Source organism: Nerophis lumbriciformis, linkage group LG12 (assembly GCF_033978685.3).
Source record: "Nerophis lumbriciformis linkage group LG12, RoL_Nlum_v2.1, whole genome shotgun sequence".
NCBI classification, from domain to species: Eukaryota; Metazoa; Chordata; class Actinopteri; order Syngnathiformes; family Syngnathidae; genus Nerophis; species Nerophis lumbriciformis.
The window spans coordinates 21,525,035-21,545,645 of NC_084559.2; the positions used below are offsets into that span (position 1 = coordinate 21,525,035).

Genomic DNA, 20,611 nt, shown 5'->3' on the forward strand with positions numbered 1-20,611 from the left:
GCTCATTCCAGGACCAACCCAAGCCCGAGGCATCTGTTTGTTTTGTGTTAATGTGACCGAAAACAATGGCCGTTTACATCAATCAATCAATCAATCAATCAATCAATCAATTCTATTAATGTCATTGTCATAATAACACTTAAGTCATACATGAACAACAAGATTTTGTTTGAGCTTTGTCCAGCGGCATAGAAACTGCATTGATGTGCAGGTTGACAATAGTTTACATTTTAGCATTTTAGCATTGTCAAGAAGATCGCGATAAGAGGATCGTGGGGGTGGGAACAGTCAGATGTCTGATGGGTGTTACGTTGATGTTGCAGCAATGCAATGTCCAGAGCACAATTATTGAGCAAATCTTAAGTCTAATGTACACTCTACCATCTATTTAGGGGATAATAACAATCCCCTAGTAAACTTTTTTTTTTGAACAGCTGCTTATAGTGAGCAAATATTAATTTTTTTTTTTTTTCTTTTTCACTATATCATCATTTACTTCTACCCTAATTTTGTCCTGGGCATGACGTTAAAGTGCATCCGGCAGTGGAGGCTCCTCTATGGGGACTTGGGCCACGAGGTGGTTAACCCCTTTACTACTGTTACCCCAGGTGGCCCTTGGCAAAGTCCTAGTACCTGACTGCCCCCTAGCCAGGGATACGGTGAAGACCTCAACGGCAGAGCAGGCGGAAGACGGTAGATTTAAGAACTACCACAACGGCGGAAGAAGGCTGCAGCAGAAAAGGGTCCCCAGTCGTCTTGGACTCCATGCCACTGGACCCTGACCCGATTCTGTCAAGGATCGTGTGGTGACTGTCTGTGCACCAGTCTCCCCACGTTAAACAAAGTCACGCACAGGCATCCTCCCTAAAGGGATACACCCCTACCAGGAGGATCGTCATACTCGTTCGAGTGACCGCCGATGATGATTAAATTTGGTACAGTCCCAAATACTGGTGCGAGCGATATCAAGTAAATACATAGATAGTATCGCAGATACCGATACTTTTGACTTTTAAATGTGCCTAGTTCGTTAGAAAAATATGTATTGCAAATTAAAATATTTTTATAACAAAAAATGCAACAATATAAAACAATGCAATAGTATAAAATGATCTACAATATTTTAATTATTAAATCTCACACTAAACACAATTATTTGAAAAAAGGACGCTGCTGCAAAATAAGAAACAAACAACAATGTAAAAAAATATGTGAATATTAAAATGTCAACGATACAACACAAATGACTTCCATTATAGCAGTGACGTGCAGTCAGGAGAGGCAGGTGAGGCAGGGCCTCACCTGCCATCATGGAAAGAAAAACAATGTAAAAAGAAAAAAAAAAAATTAAATTGTTATATGTATCCAGTGATTATACTATAAAGTTATTTTCCATTTAACTTCACCAGTTTTAGATTATTTTTATTCAAAATCGCTGAATTTTCACATTTGCCGTTCAAATACTGAGAAGAGACTTGCGGTGATCAGCAGCCAGTTGAGGCACGTCACTCAGTGCCTCACCATGGATTGCGCAATGACTCGGCTAACTGCTGGCCTGCTGTGCAGTGAGACCGTATTGCTATATGAATTATATTATACATTTCCATGGTTTAGTTAGCTGAGGTATGTAATGTACAGTGTATTTTGTCAACAACTATATGTGTGTAACGTATTTCTTGTGCTGAGCAATCATAAAACTGCTGCGAAGACGCACTGGCTGAGGCTCGCAGTAATCCCGCCTCATGGTGGTAGAGGGCGCTAGTGATCCCAGAGATCATTCATGCGACTACTCGGCTGCAGAAGAAGTGACAACAAGCAGCAACAGTTAGCGATCGTTTATTTTTTCCTCTCGCCTGGACTTTTAACATGGAGGATTACATATCTAAAATAAAACAGTTTTAAAGGAAGATCTTCATCGAGACAGAGAGACTTTTAAAACTGAAGAAAGATAAACAAGTTATCGATGCTTTTGTTCAAAAGGAGCTGCGCATGGACTTCAATTATAAGTAAAGGTAAGACCATAATAAAGTTTTTTTTATTAAATGTGCTTTTTTGTGTGCTACAGTTCGTATGTGTAAAGTAAAGTTAAGTTAAAGTACCAATGATTGTCACACACACTAGGTGTGGTGAAATGTGTCCTCTGCATTTGACCCATCCCCTTGATCACCCCCTGGGAGGTGAGGGGAGCAGTGGGCAGCAGCGGCCCCGCGCCCGGGAATAATTTTTGGTGATTTAACCCCCAATTCCAACCCTTGATGCTGAGTGCCAAGCAGGGAAGAATGCTGGTATGAGCTTTTAAACATAACCCGTTAACTGCTGCCAATCAAATGGTGAATAAGATACTCTTTAGGGTTCATATGTTTGTAAATCTGACTGTAATGAAGTCAGTGCCTCACCAGTCATGAACCTCACCGCACGTCACTGCATTGTAGGTATTTAAAGTGGAATAAAATCAGTAGTCAGTAAAGCAGGGAGAGAGAGGTGCAATGTTTACATGTCGCATAAACTCTGAGAAAAATCAAGTAATATGCTCGACATACAGACGAGAAACCGAACAAAAGTATTCCGATACCATAAGAAATACCCCCCTTTGCATCAATACTATCGATAATTAGACCAATGCACCCACCCCTATCGTATACTGAAGCTGAACCACAGTTTTTGGTGAGCGTTGGTGTGTTTTTTGACATAAATCATTTGTGTTCTTTCCACTTTGGTGGAGTTCTGTGGTCTACTGAGTACTTGAATTAAAGGCGAATGAGTATTTTATAGAAGTAACACGTATTATTGAAGGTTGTCCACAAGTTGATTGCACAGGGAGACTGTGCAAATAAATAGTAATTCCATAATGGACTCCAAACCGAAAGAACTGACGTGAAGGAGGAGTTCAGAGACACGTTTTGATGGGAAGATCAAAGTGGCCTCAATGATGGTAGCTCGGGGAAATGAGAAAGCGAAGCAAAATATGATTTGTGGGCCAAGTTGGGGAAATAAGTCATATTTTGGGGTTTAGAGACTGCACTGTGGCGTTTGCATACTCAGAGATTAGGCTGCTGATTCCATTAGCTGCCCAAGGAAACACACCCGGTCACGCTAGCTCTCGGGTTTTGGACTTTTTTAAAAGGGGAACTGAACTTTTTTGGAATTTTAATATCTCATCATCCTTATGTGAGACAAGAACAAATTGTTTTTCCCCTGTGCATTCTAATTAATGAAAATCTGCTAGTAAGATGCGGCTAAAAACCTCCAACATTGTTGTAAATACATGCTGTAAGTATGTATGTGATGTAGTAACATTCATACTAACATGTAATAATTACAGTATTCTGGTCATTTTTAGCAATACCGAACGTCTTTCCTTGGCATCGAACTTAATGCACGCACACGGGCATTAGTTCTGTCCGTTGTGTTAGAATAATTATGTATATATTATCACACAACTTTTATGCTTAAGGGCCGTTGCTATAATTATTGTCAATTGTGCTGAAGTGGTATTTGGCAAGATTGCAAGCCAGTCTAGTATCAGTGTTTGTGTCCAGGAACGGCCTTGCTGACTGCCAAGGCCGAACACCGCCGTGACGCAGACAGGGCAGAGACAAGCCGATATCACCAGCGTCAACACATTTGCATTTTTGTATAATCATATATTGTGTCTAAATGAAGTTGTCGAGATTACCCCCTTCCCTCAGCGACAGCTTCAGTGATGTAAACAGGGACCTCCCAAATAAATAGAGGAAGCACGCGGGCTGGACTTTTAGAACGTAGTTTGGATCTGTAACTAGAATACAGCCCAAAACACGTGTCTCCTCATTGAGCCAAATTGAACTCTGTCTCTGCATGATTCCTTGCTTCTCGTCTGTTTAATAAATGTCGTCAGTGTTTGATCCTGACAGTTGTCAGCATAGTGATTTGGCAAAATGTATAGCTACTAACGTCAGCTATCATTGAATGCTTGGCCTACCGTACCAACAGCACGACTGCAAATTGTTAAGTTGATTATTTGGAAATGCTTTCGTGTATGAGTATGAGTATGTGAGGCATTTTTTTTGTGGCCAAACGGCTCAATTTTTGTTTCATCTGACATCACATGGACAAAGATAAGAAGTTCTGTGGTCAGATGAAACAAAAATTTAGCTGTTTGGCCACAATACCCAGCGATATGTTTGGATGAGAAAAGGTGAGGCCTTTAATCCCAGGAACGCCATTCCTCACTCTGCTTCTGGCCTCGTCTGCTTCGAGCTGATGTGACATAGATTACCATAATAACCCGTATATCGCTCAAAAGCACAAAGTCCAACCATTGGAATACTTACTATGGTTTAATATTTGCGGTAATTTGAAAAATGCACTGCACATCGTATTAGCGGCTCCAGTTTCGATGGAAAAGGTATGAAAATATAATTTGGAGACGCCTGGCGGGCCGGATTAAAAAGCTTAAAGGGGAACATTATCACCAGACCTATGTAAGCGTCAATATATACCTTGATGTTGCAGAAAAAAGACCATATATTTTTTTAACCGATTTCCGAACTCTAAATGGGTGAATTTTGGCGAATTAAATGCCTTTCTATTATTCGCTCTCGGGAATTTCTCAAACACATTACAAACACCAAGTCAAATCAGCTCTGTTATTTTCCGTTTTTTCGACTGTTTTCCGTACCTTGGAGACATCATGCCTCGTCGGTGTGTTGTCGGAGGGTGTAACAACACGAACAGAGACGGATTCAAGTTGCACCAGTGGCCCAAAGTTGCGAAAGTGGCAAGAAATTGGACGTTTGTTCCGCACACTTTACCGACGAAAGCTATGCTACGACAGAGATGGCAAGAATGTGTGGATATCCTGCGACACTCAAAGCAGATGCATTTCCAACGATTAAGTCAAAGAAATCTGCCGCCAGACCCCCATTGAATCTGCCAGAGTGTGTGAGCAATTCAGGGACAAAGGACCTCGGTAGCATGGCAAGCAATGTCGGCAGTTTGTTCCCGCAGACGAGCGAGCTAAACCCCCTATCGACCCTAGCTTCCCTGGCCTGCTGACATCAACTCCAAAACTGGACAGATCAGCTTTCAGGAAAAGAGCGCGGATGAGGGTATGTCTATAGAATATATTAATTGATGAAAATTGGGCTGTCTGCACTCTCAAAGTGCATGTTGTTGCCAAATGTATTTCATATGCTGTAAACCTAGTTCATAGTTGTTAGTTTCCTTTAATGCCAAACAAACACATACCAATCGTTGGTTAGAAGGCGATCGCCAAATTCGTCCTCGCTTTCTCCCGTGTCGCTGGCTGTCCTGTTGTTTTCGTCGTTTTCGCTTGCATACGGTTCAAACCGATATGGCTCAATAGCTTCAGTTTCTTCTTCAATTTTGTTTTCGCTACCTGCCTCCACACTACAACCATCCGTTTCAATACATGCGTAATCTGTTGAATCGCTTAAGCCGCTGAAATCCGAGTCTGAATCCGAGCTAATGTCGCTATAAACTTGCTGTTCTATCCGCCATGTTTGTTTGTATTGGCTTCACTATGTGAAAATGGACGGGTGTATATAACGATGGTTAAAATCAGGCACTTTAAAGCTTTTTTTAGGGATATTGCGTGATGGGTAAAATTTTGAAAAAAACTTCGAAAAATTAAATAAGCCACTGGGAACTGATTTTTAATGGTTTTAACCATTCTGAAATTGTGATAATGTTCCCCTTTAATAATTGCCCCAGGGGTGTAATTTGCCCATGTCGGATCGATTCTATTTCAAAGTTCGATTTTTTTTTGCCCGTACCTGCTTTAGTGGTAAGATCTAAGCCCCTTGGCTTCTCAGATAGTGAAGTGAAGTGAAGTGAATTATATTTATATAGCGCTTTTCTCTAGTGACTCAAAGCGCTTTACATAGTGAAACCCAATATCTAAGTTACATTTAAACCAGTGTGGGTGGCACTGGGAGCAGGTGGGTAAAGTGTCTTGCCCAAAGACACAACAGCAGTGACTAGGATGACAGAAGCGGGGATCGAACCTGCAACCCTCAAGTTGCTGGGACGGCCGCTCTACCAACCGAGCTATACCGCCCCATAGAGCAAGATAGTTTGTACACTGTATGCTGCACAGTAGCCCTGTTGGTTTGTTGGACCACCACTTCCGTTCAAAAGTCACATGACTCAATACAACCTATATATGAACTTTTCCATTTACAAAACTTGTATGAGAACAAATAAATCGAGGTTACACGATATGCACAAAAGCTAACTTCATAACAAACTTTTTCGACATGTTTCTCGGAATTCTAGGTCGTTGTTTTCAGGATTCGTGGTAATCTTTGACACCATAAAAAACAGGTATACCTGGTAAGGGTGTGCTCCCTTTTCTAAATCTACTGCGTTGATTTGTTCTGACCTGCTTAGGGCTCTGCAGAACTTCCTGTGTGGTCGTCGTAGCCAGGATGGCTCTGTTGCTTCCGGGACTGAGCTGCAGGCTCATGGAGAGTCCTGTGACCATCTGGACCCCCAACTCCGCAATGGTCACTTTGTCATCCACCACTGTGATGGTCCTCTCTGCCAGGATTGAGTCTGACAGAGGAGACAACACCTAACAGGAGAAAAAAAAAATCATTTTTTTTTTAACTTTGGTTGTTTGACATTTCTATGAATTGCCAATATATATAACGTTTACATACACTTGTAAAGAACCTAATGTCATGGCTGTCTTGAGTTTCCAATAACTTCTACAACCCTTATTTTTTTGTGATAGAGTGATTGGAGCACATACTTGTTGGTCACAAAAAACATTCATGAAGTTTGGTTCTTATATGAATTTATTATGGGTCTACTGAATATGTGACCAAATCTGCTGGGTCAAAAGTATACATACAGCAATGTTAATATTTGGTTACATGTCCCTTGGCAAGTTTCACTGCAATAAGGCGCTTTTGGTAGCCATCCACAAGTAAATTAATGACCACTACTCTTGACAAAATTGGTGCAGTTCAGCTAAATTTGTTGGTTCTCTGACATGGACTTGTTTCTTCAGCATTGTCCATGGACTTGTTTCTTCAGCATTGTCCACACGTCAATTTTTGTTTCATCTGACATCACATGGACAAAGATAAGACCTTCTGGAGGAAAGTTCTGTGGTCAGATGAAACAGAAATTGAGCTCTTTGGCCACAATACCCAGCAATATGTTTGGAGGAGAAAAGGTGAGGCCTTTAATCCCAGGAACACCATCCCTACCGTTAAACATGGTGGTGGTAGTATTATGCTCTGGGCCTGTTTTGCTGCCAATGGAACTGGTGCTTTACAGAGAGTAAACGGGACAATGAAAAAGGAGGATTATGTTACGGGTCAGGCTCCTGCCAACGCCGCTCATCCGTCTGTGCGCACCTCGGGAGACGCCCACGGGTGCGCACATCCAGGGACGCGCCGCGCGTGTCCCCGCCCTGCAGCAGCCACCAGCTGCAATCACTCACCGGCAATCTGCACACCTGGAACTGATGAGGGCGAGCTGGTTAAAAGACCAGTGGACCCTAGGATCGGGGCGGGAACTTAGTTACCTCTTTGTGTACCGTAAGCCTTATGCTCTCTTACTGTGTTGTTGCAAGACACTTCACCCTTGCTCCTGATGGGTGCTGGTTAGCGCCTTGCATGGCAGCTCCCTCCATCAGTGTGTGAATGTGTGTGTGAATGGGTAAATGTGGAAGTAGTGTCAAAGCGCTTTGAGTACTTTGAAGGTAGAAAAGCGCTATACAAGTACAACCCATTTATCATTTACCATTTCCCTCCGTGATTCTGACGTCCGTGTTGCTCTTCCGCAGTGCCTTCCGAGTCTTCCCTCCTCGAGATCTCCCGTTGTTTCCCCGGTGTTGTGGACTGCCTTCCTCGTTTCCCGACTCCTCGCTCGCCCCTGGACTCTGACGTCTCTCTCTGCCCCACGGACCCCTCGCTGATCTTGGACCCCTTTTGCCTTGCCCTCTTTGGAATTGTCTGCTTGTCTCATCAACACTTGGTAACACACACTTCAGATATCTACACACATAGTCTTACACCACACACTCTTGTATTCTAGTTCACACTCCATTTTCTTAGTTCAGTAGTATTTTTTATTATTATTTATATATATATATATATATAATAAATAATTGTATATACTTCCCCCTGGTGTCTGTTTGCCATCACCTCCCCTTAGTCCAAACACAACAGATTACCTCCAAATTCTTCAGGACAACCTAAAATCATCAGCCCGGAGGTTGGGTCTTGAGCGCAGATGGGTGTTCCAACAGGACAATGACCCCAAACACACGTCAAAAGTGGTAAAGGAATGGCTAAATCAGGCTAGAATGAAGGTTTTAGAATGGCCTTCTCAAAGTCCTGACTTAAACGTGTGGACAATGCTGAAGAAACAAGTCCATGTCAGGAAAACCAACAAATTTAGCTGAACTGCACCAATTTTGTCAAGAGGAGTAGTCAAAAATTCAAGCAGAAGCTTGTGGATGGCTACCAAAAGTGCCTTATTGCAGTGAAACTTGCCAAGGGACATGTAAACAAATATTAACGTTGCTGTATGTATACTTTTGACCCAGCAGATTTGCTCACATTTTCAGTAGATTTTAAGAGAACCAAACTTCGTGAATGTTTTTTGTGACCAACAAGTATGTGCTCCAATCACTCTATCACTAAAAAAAACAAGAGTTGTAGATGTCAAAACTAGGACTATGGCTTGGTTTGTTCTCCCGAGGTGCAAGTGAATTGGACCAGATGTGGCGTGAAGGTAAATACATGATTTCTTTAAACACTATAACTACAAAGAAAAGCATCAAACAAAAGGCGCACACAGGGGCGGAGGTACAAAACTAGACTATAAACACAGAACTTGCACATTGGCAGAAACTATGAACAATTAAACAAAACTTACAAACTATGGCATGAATAAATAAAACTTACTTGGATGAAAAAACGGCATGAAAAAGCGCAGCAAGTGTCATAAAGGTGTGTGGAGAGTATAAATGCGGGATGTCACCAGAACGACAAACTGAAAACAATGAACTTAAATACTATAGACATGATTAACGAAAACAGGTGCGTGACTCAAAACGTGAAACAGGTGCGTGACGTGACAGGTGATAACTAATGGTTGCTATGGTGACAAAACAAAAGTGCACAAAAAGTCCAAAAACAAAACCGAACATGACCAAAACAAAAACATGATCACACAGACATGACAGTAGAAATGATCGGAAACTCAAGACAGCCATGACATTATATGTAAACTTTTGATTACGACTGTGTAGTAAATTCGATCCTGTAAAATAAGTTCTCAGTCTTCATGAGATGTTTTCAATTTCCTGCAGAAGCATCCTGGCTTTAGAAGCACTTCCTCAGGGGAAAAAAAACTCAAGAATTCATCACCAGAAAATCTTAACAGAAATAAGCCGGCATTTGATTGACGTGTGATTCCTCGCAGGTGCAAGGCAACAACACCACATCTGTGACCACTTAGCTGTGAAGATGTCTCCGACTTGAAAACAGCAGATTAGTCTGAGTTCTAGGGTGATTTAAGAAAATGTGTTTTATCTCACATAAAAGACTGCTTATCAAAATGCGGAATGATACCCCGAACCAACTTTATTCATTCTAGCCGTTTTCTCAGGATGCGCAGATCAAAAAACAGCAACCCCCCCGCCCTCTACCTCCTGTAGGTAGGAATCCAATTCTTTGATTCATACAGGTAATCCAGAGGAGAGAGAGACTTTAACCCCAAAACAGAGGCAGGCAGTCACGCTGTGTTTATGATGAATTGTTGTTTGACAAAAGTCAAACTTTTATTCTTTACATGTATCTACATAAAAGTCTTCTGTCAGTCTGAGGTGTGCGACACAGGGAGTCCCTTGCGTCGACTCATCACGCATTTTTATGCTGCTGTTTGTTTTGTCAAAAGTAAAAAAAAAAAAAAAAGCTATGTCTGTACAAAGTGACGGTAAACAATGCCAGGAAACGGATTCCCCTCAAGGTTTTTTTTTTTTTACTGGGAGACTTGACACACTTAGTATCGCGATCCTCACAAATCTGAGAGGACCACATAGCAGGTCAGCTATTAAAGTTAAAGTTAAAGTACCAATGATTGTCACACACACACCAGGTGTGGCGAAATTATTCTCTGCATTTGACCCATCACCCTTGATCACCCCCTGGGAGGTGAGGGGAGCAGTGAGCAGCAGCGGTGGCCGCGCCCGGGAATAATTTTTGGTAATTTAACCCCCAATTCCAACCCTTGATGCTGAGTGCCAAGCAGGGAGATAATGGGTCCCATTTTTATAGTGTTTGGTATGACTCGGCCGGGGTTTAAACTCACAACCTACCGATCTCAGGGCGGACACTCTAACCACTAGGCCACTGAGGCATACTTGCCAACCCTCCCGGATTTCCCGGGAGACTCCCGAAATTCAGCGCCTCTCCCGAAAACCTCCCGGGACAAATTCTCTCCCGAAAATCTCCCGAAATTCAGGCGGACTCAGGTCCATGCGGACCTGAGTCCGCTTTCCCACAATATAAACGGTGTGCCTGCCCAATGACGTTATAACTGTAGAATGATCGAGGGTGAGTTCTTGGTTCCTTATGTGGGTTTATTGTTAGGCAGTTTCATTAACGTCCTCCCAGCGCGGTAACAACACACAACAACAGCAGTCACGTTTTGGTCTGCCGTAAACAGCAATGTTGTGACACTCTTAAACAGGACAATACTGCCATCTGGTGCATTTGATGAAAACACTTTTGTGCGTGCCACACAGCAATGCATCATCAGAGAGGGTGTTCAGCATGGTTAGAAAAATAGTGACAGAGAATAGAACAAGGATGGACAACTCAACCCTTAACTCAACAAGTATATGTGTAAATAAATGAACACTGAAATTCAAGTATTTATTTTATATATACAATAAAAGAAATATATATTTATAGCTAGAATTCACTGAAAATCAAGTATTTCTTATATACATATATATGAAATACTTGACTTGGTGAATTCTAGCTGTAAATATACTCCCCCCCTCTTAGCCACGCCCCCAACCACGCCCCTCCCCCACCTCCCGAAATCAGAGGTCTCAAGGTTGGCAAGTATGCACTGAGGTTTCTCACGCCTGAGACCAAATACATCTGTAGACGAAAGCACAAATGGCGTATCGGTGTTGAACAATACTTTTCATCATGAATGAAGCTCAATTTCAGTCTTTCAAAAGTAGTACCTACTCAGCCTGGGCAATTATTTTGACTTGGGGGCCAAATTTAGAGGAAAAAATATGTGTCTGGGGGCCAATATATCTATTTTTAGGAAAACTAATACAAAACCTCACAATAAAGTCTGATTGAATGCTAAAAATGTTATGACAGACCGCCTTAAAAACGGAATGGAATTTTATTTTTTTCTATGAACGATAAAACCCTGAATATTGAGAACATATGAACGTCACATCCCCTCTCGATCGACATATTTTACAATCAAGCCAAATGCAACAAACGAAATATGAACGTGAAGGGTAAAAAAACCAAAAACATCTACAATCTGATACATCTGATATATCACCAAGCTTTAGAACTTTCTTGTAAAAATCTCCTTCCACGTCTGTCCCTGACACCCACATTTCAGGCTGGCCGCTCTGGAAACACTCTGTGGAAACGCTCCCCACCCACACTGCTTGGTGCCTCGTCTGACCTGCTGTGATGTAGATTACCATAGTAACTAGTAGGGTTGTACGGTATACGAGTATTAGTATAGTACCGCAATACTAATGAATCATATTCGGTGCCAAACCGCCTCTGAAAAGTACCGGTTCACCACACCCTAAGATTATTTGTTAAAATAAAGCCAATAATGCAATTTTTTCTGGTCCCCTTTAATTAGAAAAGTATCGAAAAGTATAAAAATAATATTGGTATCAGGACAACACTAGTCACTAAAATATCATGCAAAAGCGCAGATTCCAACCATTGAAATACTTTGTATAGTTCAAGACTTATTGTAATTTGAAATCATCACTGCACATCATAATGGCAGCTACACTTTCCATCTTAAAGATCTAAAAAAAATATTTGAGAATGTCCGGCGGGCCAGATTGAAAAGCTTAACGGGCCGCATGTGGCCCCCGGGCCTTAATTTGCCCAGGTCTGGCCTAGTGGTTAGAGTGTCCGCCCTGAGATCGGTAGGTTGTGATACCAAAGACTATAAAAATGGGACCCATTACCTCCCTGCTTGGCACTCAGCATCAAGGGACCCCCTCTTGTGGATCCAGCCTTTGACTGATATTTTTTTACTCTCCCCCCTTTCCCAATATCACCTTTATCACCGCCGTAAAAATGGCTGCGCCGTCAGCGGTCTTGTCTTGTCTCCCTGTAACGTATGTCTGCTCTTAGTGGGACTATGCCGAAAATATACTTTTCGGTTCTTATGTGTCTTGTGCATGTTAAGAATTGACAATAAATCATCTTGAATCTTGAATATTGAAAGGGTTGAAATAGGGGGTTAAATCACCAAAAATGATTCCCAGGCGTGTCCACCGCTACTGCCTCACCTCCCAGGAAGGTGATCAAGGGTGATAGGTCAAATGCAGAGAATAATTTCTATCATCATAATACAGTCATCACACAAGATAATCATCAGGGTGTATACATTGAATTATCTACATTATTTACAATTCTGGGTGTGGGGGGGTTAGGTTTGGTTGTTATCATCAGTCATCAACAATTGAGAACAGAGAAATGGATATTGAAACAGTATAGGTCTGACTTGGTAGGATATGTACAGCAAGTAGTTGACATAGAGAGAGAGATCAGAAGGCATAAGAAAAGTATCTACATTTGATTGTTTACATTTGATTATTAACAATCCGGGGAGGGTGTTAGTTTAGGGTTGAAGTTGCTTGGAGGTGTACTTTTATTGCGGTTTTGAAGGAGCATAGAGAGGCCCTTTCTTTTATACCTGTTGGGAGCGCATTCCACATAGATGTGGCATAGAAAGAGAATGAGTTAAGACCTTTGTTAGATCGGAATCTGGGTTTAACGTGGTTAGTGGAGCTTCCCCCTACCTCAACCCCGCCCACATCTCCCGAATTCGGAGGTCTCAAGGTTGGCAAGTATGGTCAAAAGTGGTAAAGGAATGACTAAATCAGGCTAGAATCAAGGTTTTGGAATGGCGTTCCCAAAGTCCTGACTTAAACGTGTGGACAATGCTGAAGAAACAAGTCCACGTCAGAAAACCAACACATTTAGCTGAACTGCACCAATTTTGTCGAGAGGAGTGGTCACAAATTCAACCAGAAGCTTGTGGATGGCTACCAAAAAGTGCCTTATTGCAGTGAAACTTGCCAAGGGACATGTAACCAAATATTAACATTGCTGTATGTATACTTTTGACCCAGCAGATTTGGTCACATTTTCAACTTCATGAATGTTTTTTTGTGACCAACAAGTATGTGCTCCAATAACTCTATCACAAAAAAATAAGGGTTGTAGAAATGATTGGAAACTCAAGACAGCCATGACATTATGTTCTTTACACGTGTGATCACAACTGTATATACAGGCGTTTCATTTTTTGCGGCTCCAGTTGTTTTTTGTATTTCTGGTCCAATATGGCTCTTTCAACGTTTCGGGTTTGCCGATCTAGGGAATGTAGTGAAGCCAGATGTATTATGCATACCTGTATCGTGGTCATTCCCATGTCACGTCCCGCCAGTATCCGTCTGTCCAGTAGCTTTGCGATTTGCGTGTCCTCTACCTTGACGAAGTCCCACACTAACTCCGTGATGTCCACTTGCCAATCGGTGCCTAACATGTAACTGGTTTGGCCTCCAGGGTCGGATGATTCAGCAACGAAATGAGTCAGGACTCGGACCATGGCGTGCTGGTACTGCAAAGCGCAGCCTCGTCCTCGTCTGTCCTCATCATCATCATCCTCGCTGTCCCGTGTTGACCTGGCAATTAAAAAAAACAAAAAACACAGGGATGAGAATCCGCAGCCCAGCTTGAGGCTTTTGCGATATCGTAGTCGGGACTTGAGATAAATGCTTGCATTGTGCTTAATAGAACAGGCATAAACCTGCTGGTGACGTTCAAGGACTCCATCGTGCTTGATGCTTTCACCCATAAAACAGAGGACAGGGTATTGACAGAATGCAGATAGTTGGTTATAATTCTGCTGCATGGCCTTTTTTTTTTTTACACACCTTTCTATACACACACACAACGGCAAAGGGAAGATCAAGAAGTGTGGGTTTCTGTGGGAAGATCAATGCAGTTTGTGCCAAGCATTTGTTCGCCCTTAGTGTCTCTTTGTAGCTTTCCTGATGTTTATTATTCTATTCTCAGGCTTACATTTTCCCACCAGTTAAAAGGGAAAAATCAGGGAGGAAATTGTTTCAGTTGTCAGTCTTACGTTAAAGTTAAAGTTAAAGTACCACTGATAGTAACATACACACACTAGGTGTGGTGAAATTACCCTCTGCGTTTGTCCCTCCCCTCCCTGGGAGGTGAGGAGAGCAGTGAGCAGCAGCGGTGGCCGCGCTTTGGTGATTTAACCCCCCCAATTCCAGGTGCCTGTCATGTCTGTGTAATCATGTTTTGTTTTGTTTAGTTATGGACTCTTTAGTTTCTGGCTTTTCACTCCCTTGTCTTGTTTCCATGGTTACCCATTAGTTTCACCTGTTTCACGTTTGGACTCATTGTGCACTCTTGTTTGTCACCATAGCAACCCATTAGTTTTCACCTGTCACGTCACGCACCTGTTTCACGTCTTGAGTCACGCACCTGTTTTCGTTAATCATGTCTGTAGTATTTAAGTTCATTGTTTTCAGTTTGTCTTTCTGGCGACATCCCGCATTTATGCTCTTCATACTCCTGTCACACTCCGTTAACCTCTGCGCACTTCCTGCCATGTCCAAGTAAGTTTTCTTTATTCATGCCATAGTTTGCAAGTTTTGTTTCTTTGTTCATAGTTTCTGCCGTTGTGCAAGTTTTGTATTTATAGTCAAGTTTTGTACTTCCGCCCTTGTGCGCGCCTTTTGTTTACTTCCTTTTTTTGTAGTTATAGTGTTTAAATAAATCATGTACTCCCCTTCACGCCACATCTGGTCCAAATCTTTTGCACCTCGGGAGAACAAACCACGCCACAGTCCCAGTCGTGACAGTGCCGAATGTAAAAATTCACCCACAATTTTTTTAGCTGATATTGTTTTAATATTTAGCTCACTCAATTACATTCAGCTCATTTTCATCAAACTTAAATGTTAAATATAAATACAAGTTTTGAATTCATATTTTAAGTGTGAATGTTAAATAAAGAAACAAACGTTAAATGTCAGGTTCAAACACTGATGACGTCTATTAAACAAGACAAGAAGCAAAGAATCAAACAGAGACATAATTCAATTTGGACTGAGTTGAGGAGAGACGCCGGGACACTGTACTCTTGTACAATCTCCAGCACGCTCTGGCGAAAGATTGTACTCCTCCTTCTTTTATTTTACTTTCTCCGACCACACGACCACAGCTGCTTCCAGAGTGAAGTGGGTCGTAAACAGCGTTGCCTTTGTTACAGAACAGTTCACAGAAAAGGTCGTAAACGAGTTCAAAAAGATGTTCGTAAAACAGTTCAAAAAGGAGGTTCAAAAAGAGGTCGTCTGGAAATTGGGCAGATCCTGCCTTCTCTCCGCTTTGAAGTCCTTGGGTTAGAACAATATCTTTCTGTTGATTACCATACATGAAAGAAAACAGAACGCCTTCATTTTGCTTCCCCCCCTACACAGTGGAGTTTTACGAGCCTTACTCTTGTAACACAAAGTTTTTGTGATAACTTAGAAACAATTATTCTAACATTAAATCTAAATGTTGAATATAAATGTAAATGTTAAATCTAATTATAAATATTATCTATTATGTAAATATTGAAACTGAATGCAAATATTAAATGTACATCTAAATGTTAAATATAAATATAAATGTTAAAACTAAATGTAAACATTAAATCTAAATCTAAACGTTAAATACAAATGTCAAATATAGATGTTAAATCTAAATGTGTTAAATATAAATCGTAAATATAAATACAAATGTTATACCTAAATGGTGAATAGAAATGTTGAATCTAAATCTAAATTTTAGAGATAAATATAAATGTAAAATATAAATGTTGAATATATAAAAAATGTTGAATATAAATTTTAAATGTAAATGATAAATATAATTGTTCAATCTGATTATAAATGTAAAATCTAATTGTTAAATGTACATTTTAAATCGAATTGTTGAATCTGAATATAAATGGTGATAATAAATGTGAAATCTATTTAAATACAAAAGTTGAATATAATTGTTGGGGGCGGGGGGTACCTAATTGGCACTTCTTCGCAAAGATAGACAGACAGTCAATAATATTCACACACTCGGGTCAATTTAGTGTTACCAACCAGCCTATCCCCAGGTGCATGTCTTTGGAGATGGGAAGGAAGCCGGATTATCCGGAGGGAACCCAGGTGTTAAATACAAATGTTGAATATAAACCTGAATTTTAAATATGAATCTAAAGTTTAAATCTAAATATAAATATAAACGTTAAATATAGATATAAACACAAATGTTAATGTAATGTAAATGTAAATAAGCCTGCTCAGTGGCCTTGTGGTTAGACTGTCCGCCCTGAGATCGGCAGGTCGTGAGTTCAAACTCCGGTCGAAACATACCAAATACTATAAAAATGGGACCAATTACCTCCCCTCAGCATCAAGGGTTGGAATTGGGGGTTAAATCACCAAAATGATTCCCAAGCGCGGCCACCGCTGCTGCTCACTGCTCCCCTCACCTCCCAGGGGGTGGAACAAGGGGATGGGTCAAATGCAGAGAGTAATTTCACCACACCTAGTGTGTTGGTGACTATCAGTGGTACTTTAACTTTAAATATAGATGTTAAAGTCTAAACGTGTTAAATAAAAATGTTAAACCTAAATGTTGAATCTAAATGTTAAATTTAGATCAAAACATTAAATCTAAATGTAAAAGATAATTCTAAATGTTGATTATAAATACAAATGTTGAATCTACTTGAGAAATGTGAATGTCAATATATGAATATACTGTACATCTAAATGTTAAATTTAATTATAAATGTTAAACATAAATATAAATGTTAAATCTAAATGTCTCGCCAAGTGTAAAGCTCAATATTTAGAAAATATGCAAATTTCCCCGTCTCTTAGCCAGCACAGACACACAGGGCTAAAATGCGCACTTGAGCAGAACTCTATTTGGAGCGTGTGGAAGTCGCTTCCTCGTGCAGGTTGAACAAGGTTTTTAATGACCATATGTTTTTCTCAAAAGTTTTCTCTCGCAGAACGTGACTTTTCAGTCACGTCCGTATCCTCTCTCCCTCTTTGCTCCCGGCCGCTTACTGTTAAAGACAACAGGTGATTAGATTAACACGTACCACCTGTGAAATCTAATCACCTGCCAGCCGTGTCTCGCCGTCAGCACTGCCCACGCCCCCGTCTTATGGCGCTCTGTCCTCAGCACCATGGACAGAGGCGGTGACCTTTGCTCCTGCAGGCAGCACTGGCTACACCTCCTTCCACAGAGCGTTTGGAACATTATGATTTAAATTTAACATTTAGGTATAGATTTAAAATGTAGATTAACCATTTAATTTCTAGCTCAAATGCCAGGCATCATTTGAAGTCGAAGAGCAACACATGGGAAAGTATGAATGTGATGTGTACATAATGCTGGGCTCAAGGGTTTTTTGGTGTCGTCAAACACTCCTACTTGAGGCTGTGTTACCTCAAGGTTGTATTCGATGACCTTGCCGACAAAGCTACCCGAGTGGGACAATAATAAAACAAAAGAGTTTTATGCTATAACATGTAGTTTGCATGGAGCACATACCAACAAAGACACATGGATGGTCTTCTATCATGAAGGGGAATGTCTTGGTGTTGTAGATTTTCTACGTTCGTAGAGCAGCTGTTTCCCTTTCACAAAAACACTTCTAACTTGTCTCAGGGTTGTTCCAACACTAAATTAGTGATGCGTGTTGCGTTTGCTTAAAATAGCAGGTCTGTTGTCTCAAAAGCAGGCCCCGTATGACACATTTATTGAATATTCATGAACGTTAACTCCCCCACTCATGACTTTTATGTCTTTTTCTTCACAAAGAAGAAATACTGTGCCAAATTTCTAGGCAGGGTGTTATTTGACTTTCCCTTCTCATTACGTCTCCTTTATTTTCCTCAAGTGCAAAAGGCTTCTTCGACAATTTACTACGCTGCACGTTTATATTAAGGTCAGACTTCACACTCTTATATAAACAAATGTGTAAGAAATATATATTTATATACATTATATAAGGTTTCTCTTTGTCATCCCATTGGGTTGAGTTTTTTCTTGTCCTGATGTGGGATCTGGTGTCGTTGTGGCTTGTGCAGCCCTTTGAGACACTCGTGATTTAGGGCTATATAAGTAAACATTGATTGATTGATATTTAGCTCATTTCAAAACAAACTACCGTATTTTCCGGACCATAGGGGGCACCGGATTATAAGGCGGACTGCTAAAGAGCGGGTCTAGTCAGGTCTATTTTCATACAAAATGAGCACCGGATTATAGGGCGCATTAAAGGGGTCGTATTATTTATTTTTCTTCTAAATGTAAAACACTTCCTTGTGGTCTACATAACATGTAATAGTGGTTCTTTGGTCAAAATGTTGCATAGATGATGTTTTACAGATCATCTTCAAGCCGCTTCCCGACAGTCGCTTCAGGATGCGCCGTTTTGTGCACTGCAAAAAGTCAGTGTTCAAAACCAAGAAAAAAATATATAAAAATTAGGGGTATTTTATTTGAACTAAGCAAAATTATCTGCCAATAGAACAAGAAAATTCGGCTTGTCAAGACTTTCCAAAACAAGTCAAATTCAAGCTGCAAGCAGCGATGGACGGGACCGACTTTGACGGCACATAAAATCCAAACCGGAGCAGTAATTAAAAGTCTTTGGTCAACTTTTAATCAGAAGGGTTCAATCTCTCTCCTGTGCTAGTTTAAAGCCGAAACGACAAACGCGCTCAGAGGAGATAATGTTTGAAAAAAGGTGACCGGTTTTTACAAAACTTTTGTTTTGAAGGGGGAATTGCAAACTTCCTGTTGATTTTTGCTGGGGGTTGTCAATATATGAAATGTAGGTCTAAATGAGACCTACATAGAGGTTTTTGTTTCATGTCTCTAAGACATTCCTACTGGAAGTTACAGGCAGTTTTGTCAGAGTTTTCTTCCTAGGAGCAGTTGTGTCTGTGTTTTCTTCCTAGGGGGCGCTAGAGCGCAATTTTGAGTTTTGGGGTTGGTTTTTTTTTTATTAGATCGCAATTTTTGCCAGTCCTGATGTGTGTGTCCAGTTTGGTGAGTTTTGAAGCATGTTAAGGGGGTCAAATTACAGCTCAAAGAGGCAAAAGTGACTGTTTTTACAAAACTTTTGTTTTGAAGGGGGAATTGCCATCTTCCTGTTGATTTTTGCTGAAGAATGTCCGAATCACTCTCGCTGCTGGTGGCCATGATTGTAAACAATGTGCTCGTCTGCTACTTCCGGTACAGGCAAGGCTTTTTTTATCAGCGACCAAAAGTTGCGAACTTTATCGTCGATGTTCTCTACTAAATCCTTTCAGCAAAAATATGGCAATTTCGCAAAATGATCAAGTATGACACATAGAATGGACCTGCTATCCCCGTTTAAATAAGAAAATTGCATTTCAGTAGGCCTTTAAAGTTCCTTTTTTTTAGTCTAATTCACTTGCCTGATCAGTTCTGGGGGATATTATCGTGGCATTAAATTCCCACACAAAACCGGTAACTATTTTGGCACGTTGTATAATATTTTAAGTGCCACAATACCATGATGAGAGGCATGTGGACAGACATCTTCTTTTATATATTCATATACCGAATAAACAAAGGCCTTTTGTCGGTCATGAGTTATTCTGTTGGGGTTCTCTTTGTTTTAATTTGATTAGGAAACGACTTTATGTCTTTATACAGTCAGTAGAACCAGGCACGCAGAAACGATAAGGATCTAAAATATGAAACCGCGAGACAGATTATTTTAATCGTATGAAGAAAGGCAATGAAGTTCTGTATTGTAGCTATTTTCAAGAAGTGTTCAAGGATTGGTGCATGCCCGAGTGCTACGCCTACACTTAAGTTTGCTGTCTGTGAGGGCTTATCTTGTCTCCATTTTGACAAGGCTTAGGGAGGGAAGGGGTGAGGCGTACATGCACTGCCACTCTTATGAGAAGTGCGTTTGCAACAATCCGACTAACAGGCCTGACGTCTCCTCTTCCCCTTCAGTGCGGCCGCGACTTTGCCAGCCTGGCTGATAGAAGACGTTCCCCTGACTTGGTATTGTAGCTCTTTGGCTTACGTCCTTGAAGGCTTATGAAAAGTGGACCATTCGACTTCCTCACCAACAAAGCAAAGTGTTTCTTTAAAAAGGTCACGTCTGTTACCCCCTGATAAACAAAGACGGGCAAAACAAGCAGTTATGCTGGCATCGACGATTCCAACACAACTCGGCTGTCCCTACTGATAAAGTCACTCTGCGCACG

General features: G+C 40.9%; 1 protein-coding gene across 2 annotated transcripts in view; it reads right to left on the reverse strand.

Annotated features, from left to right (window-relative positions):
• The window catches only part of LOC133623099 (transmembrane protein 132C), a 397,905-nt gene that overhangs the window by 3,365 nt on the left and 373,929 nt on the right, over positions 1-20,611 (reverse strand). For both annotated transcript variants that reach the window (XM_061986091.2, XM_061986092.1), the window contains 2 exons: positions 13,675-13,948; positions 6,386-6,577 (listed from right to left, as the gene is read on the reverse strand). In XM_061986091.2, coding sequence (XP_061842075.1) covers positions 6,386-6,577; positions 13,675-13,948 — 466 coding nt within the window. The remainder of the gene's footprint in view (positions 1-6,385; positions 6,578-13,674; positions 13,949-20,611) is intronic.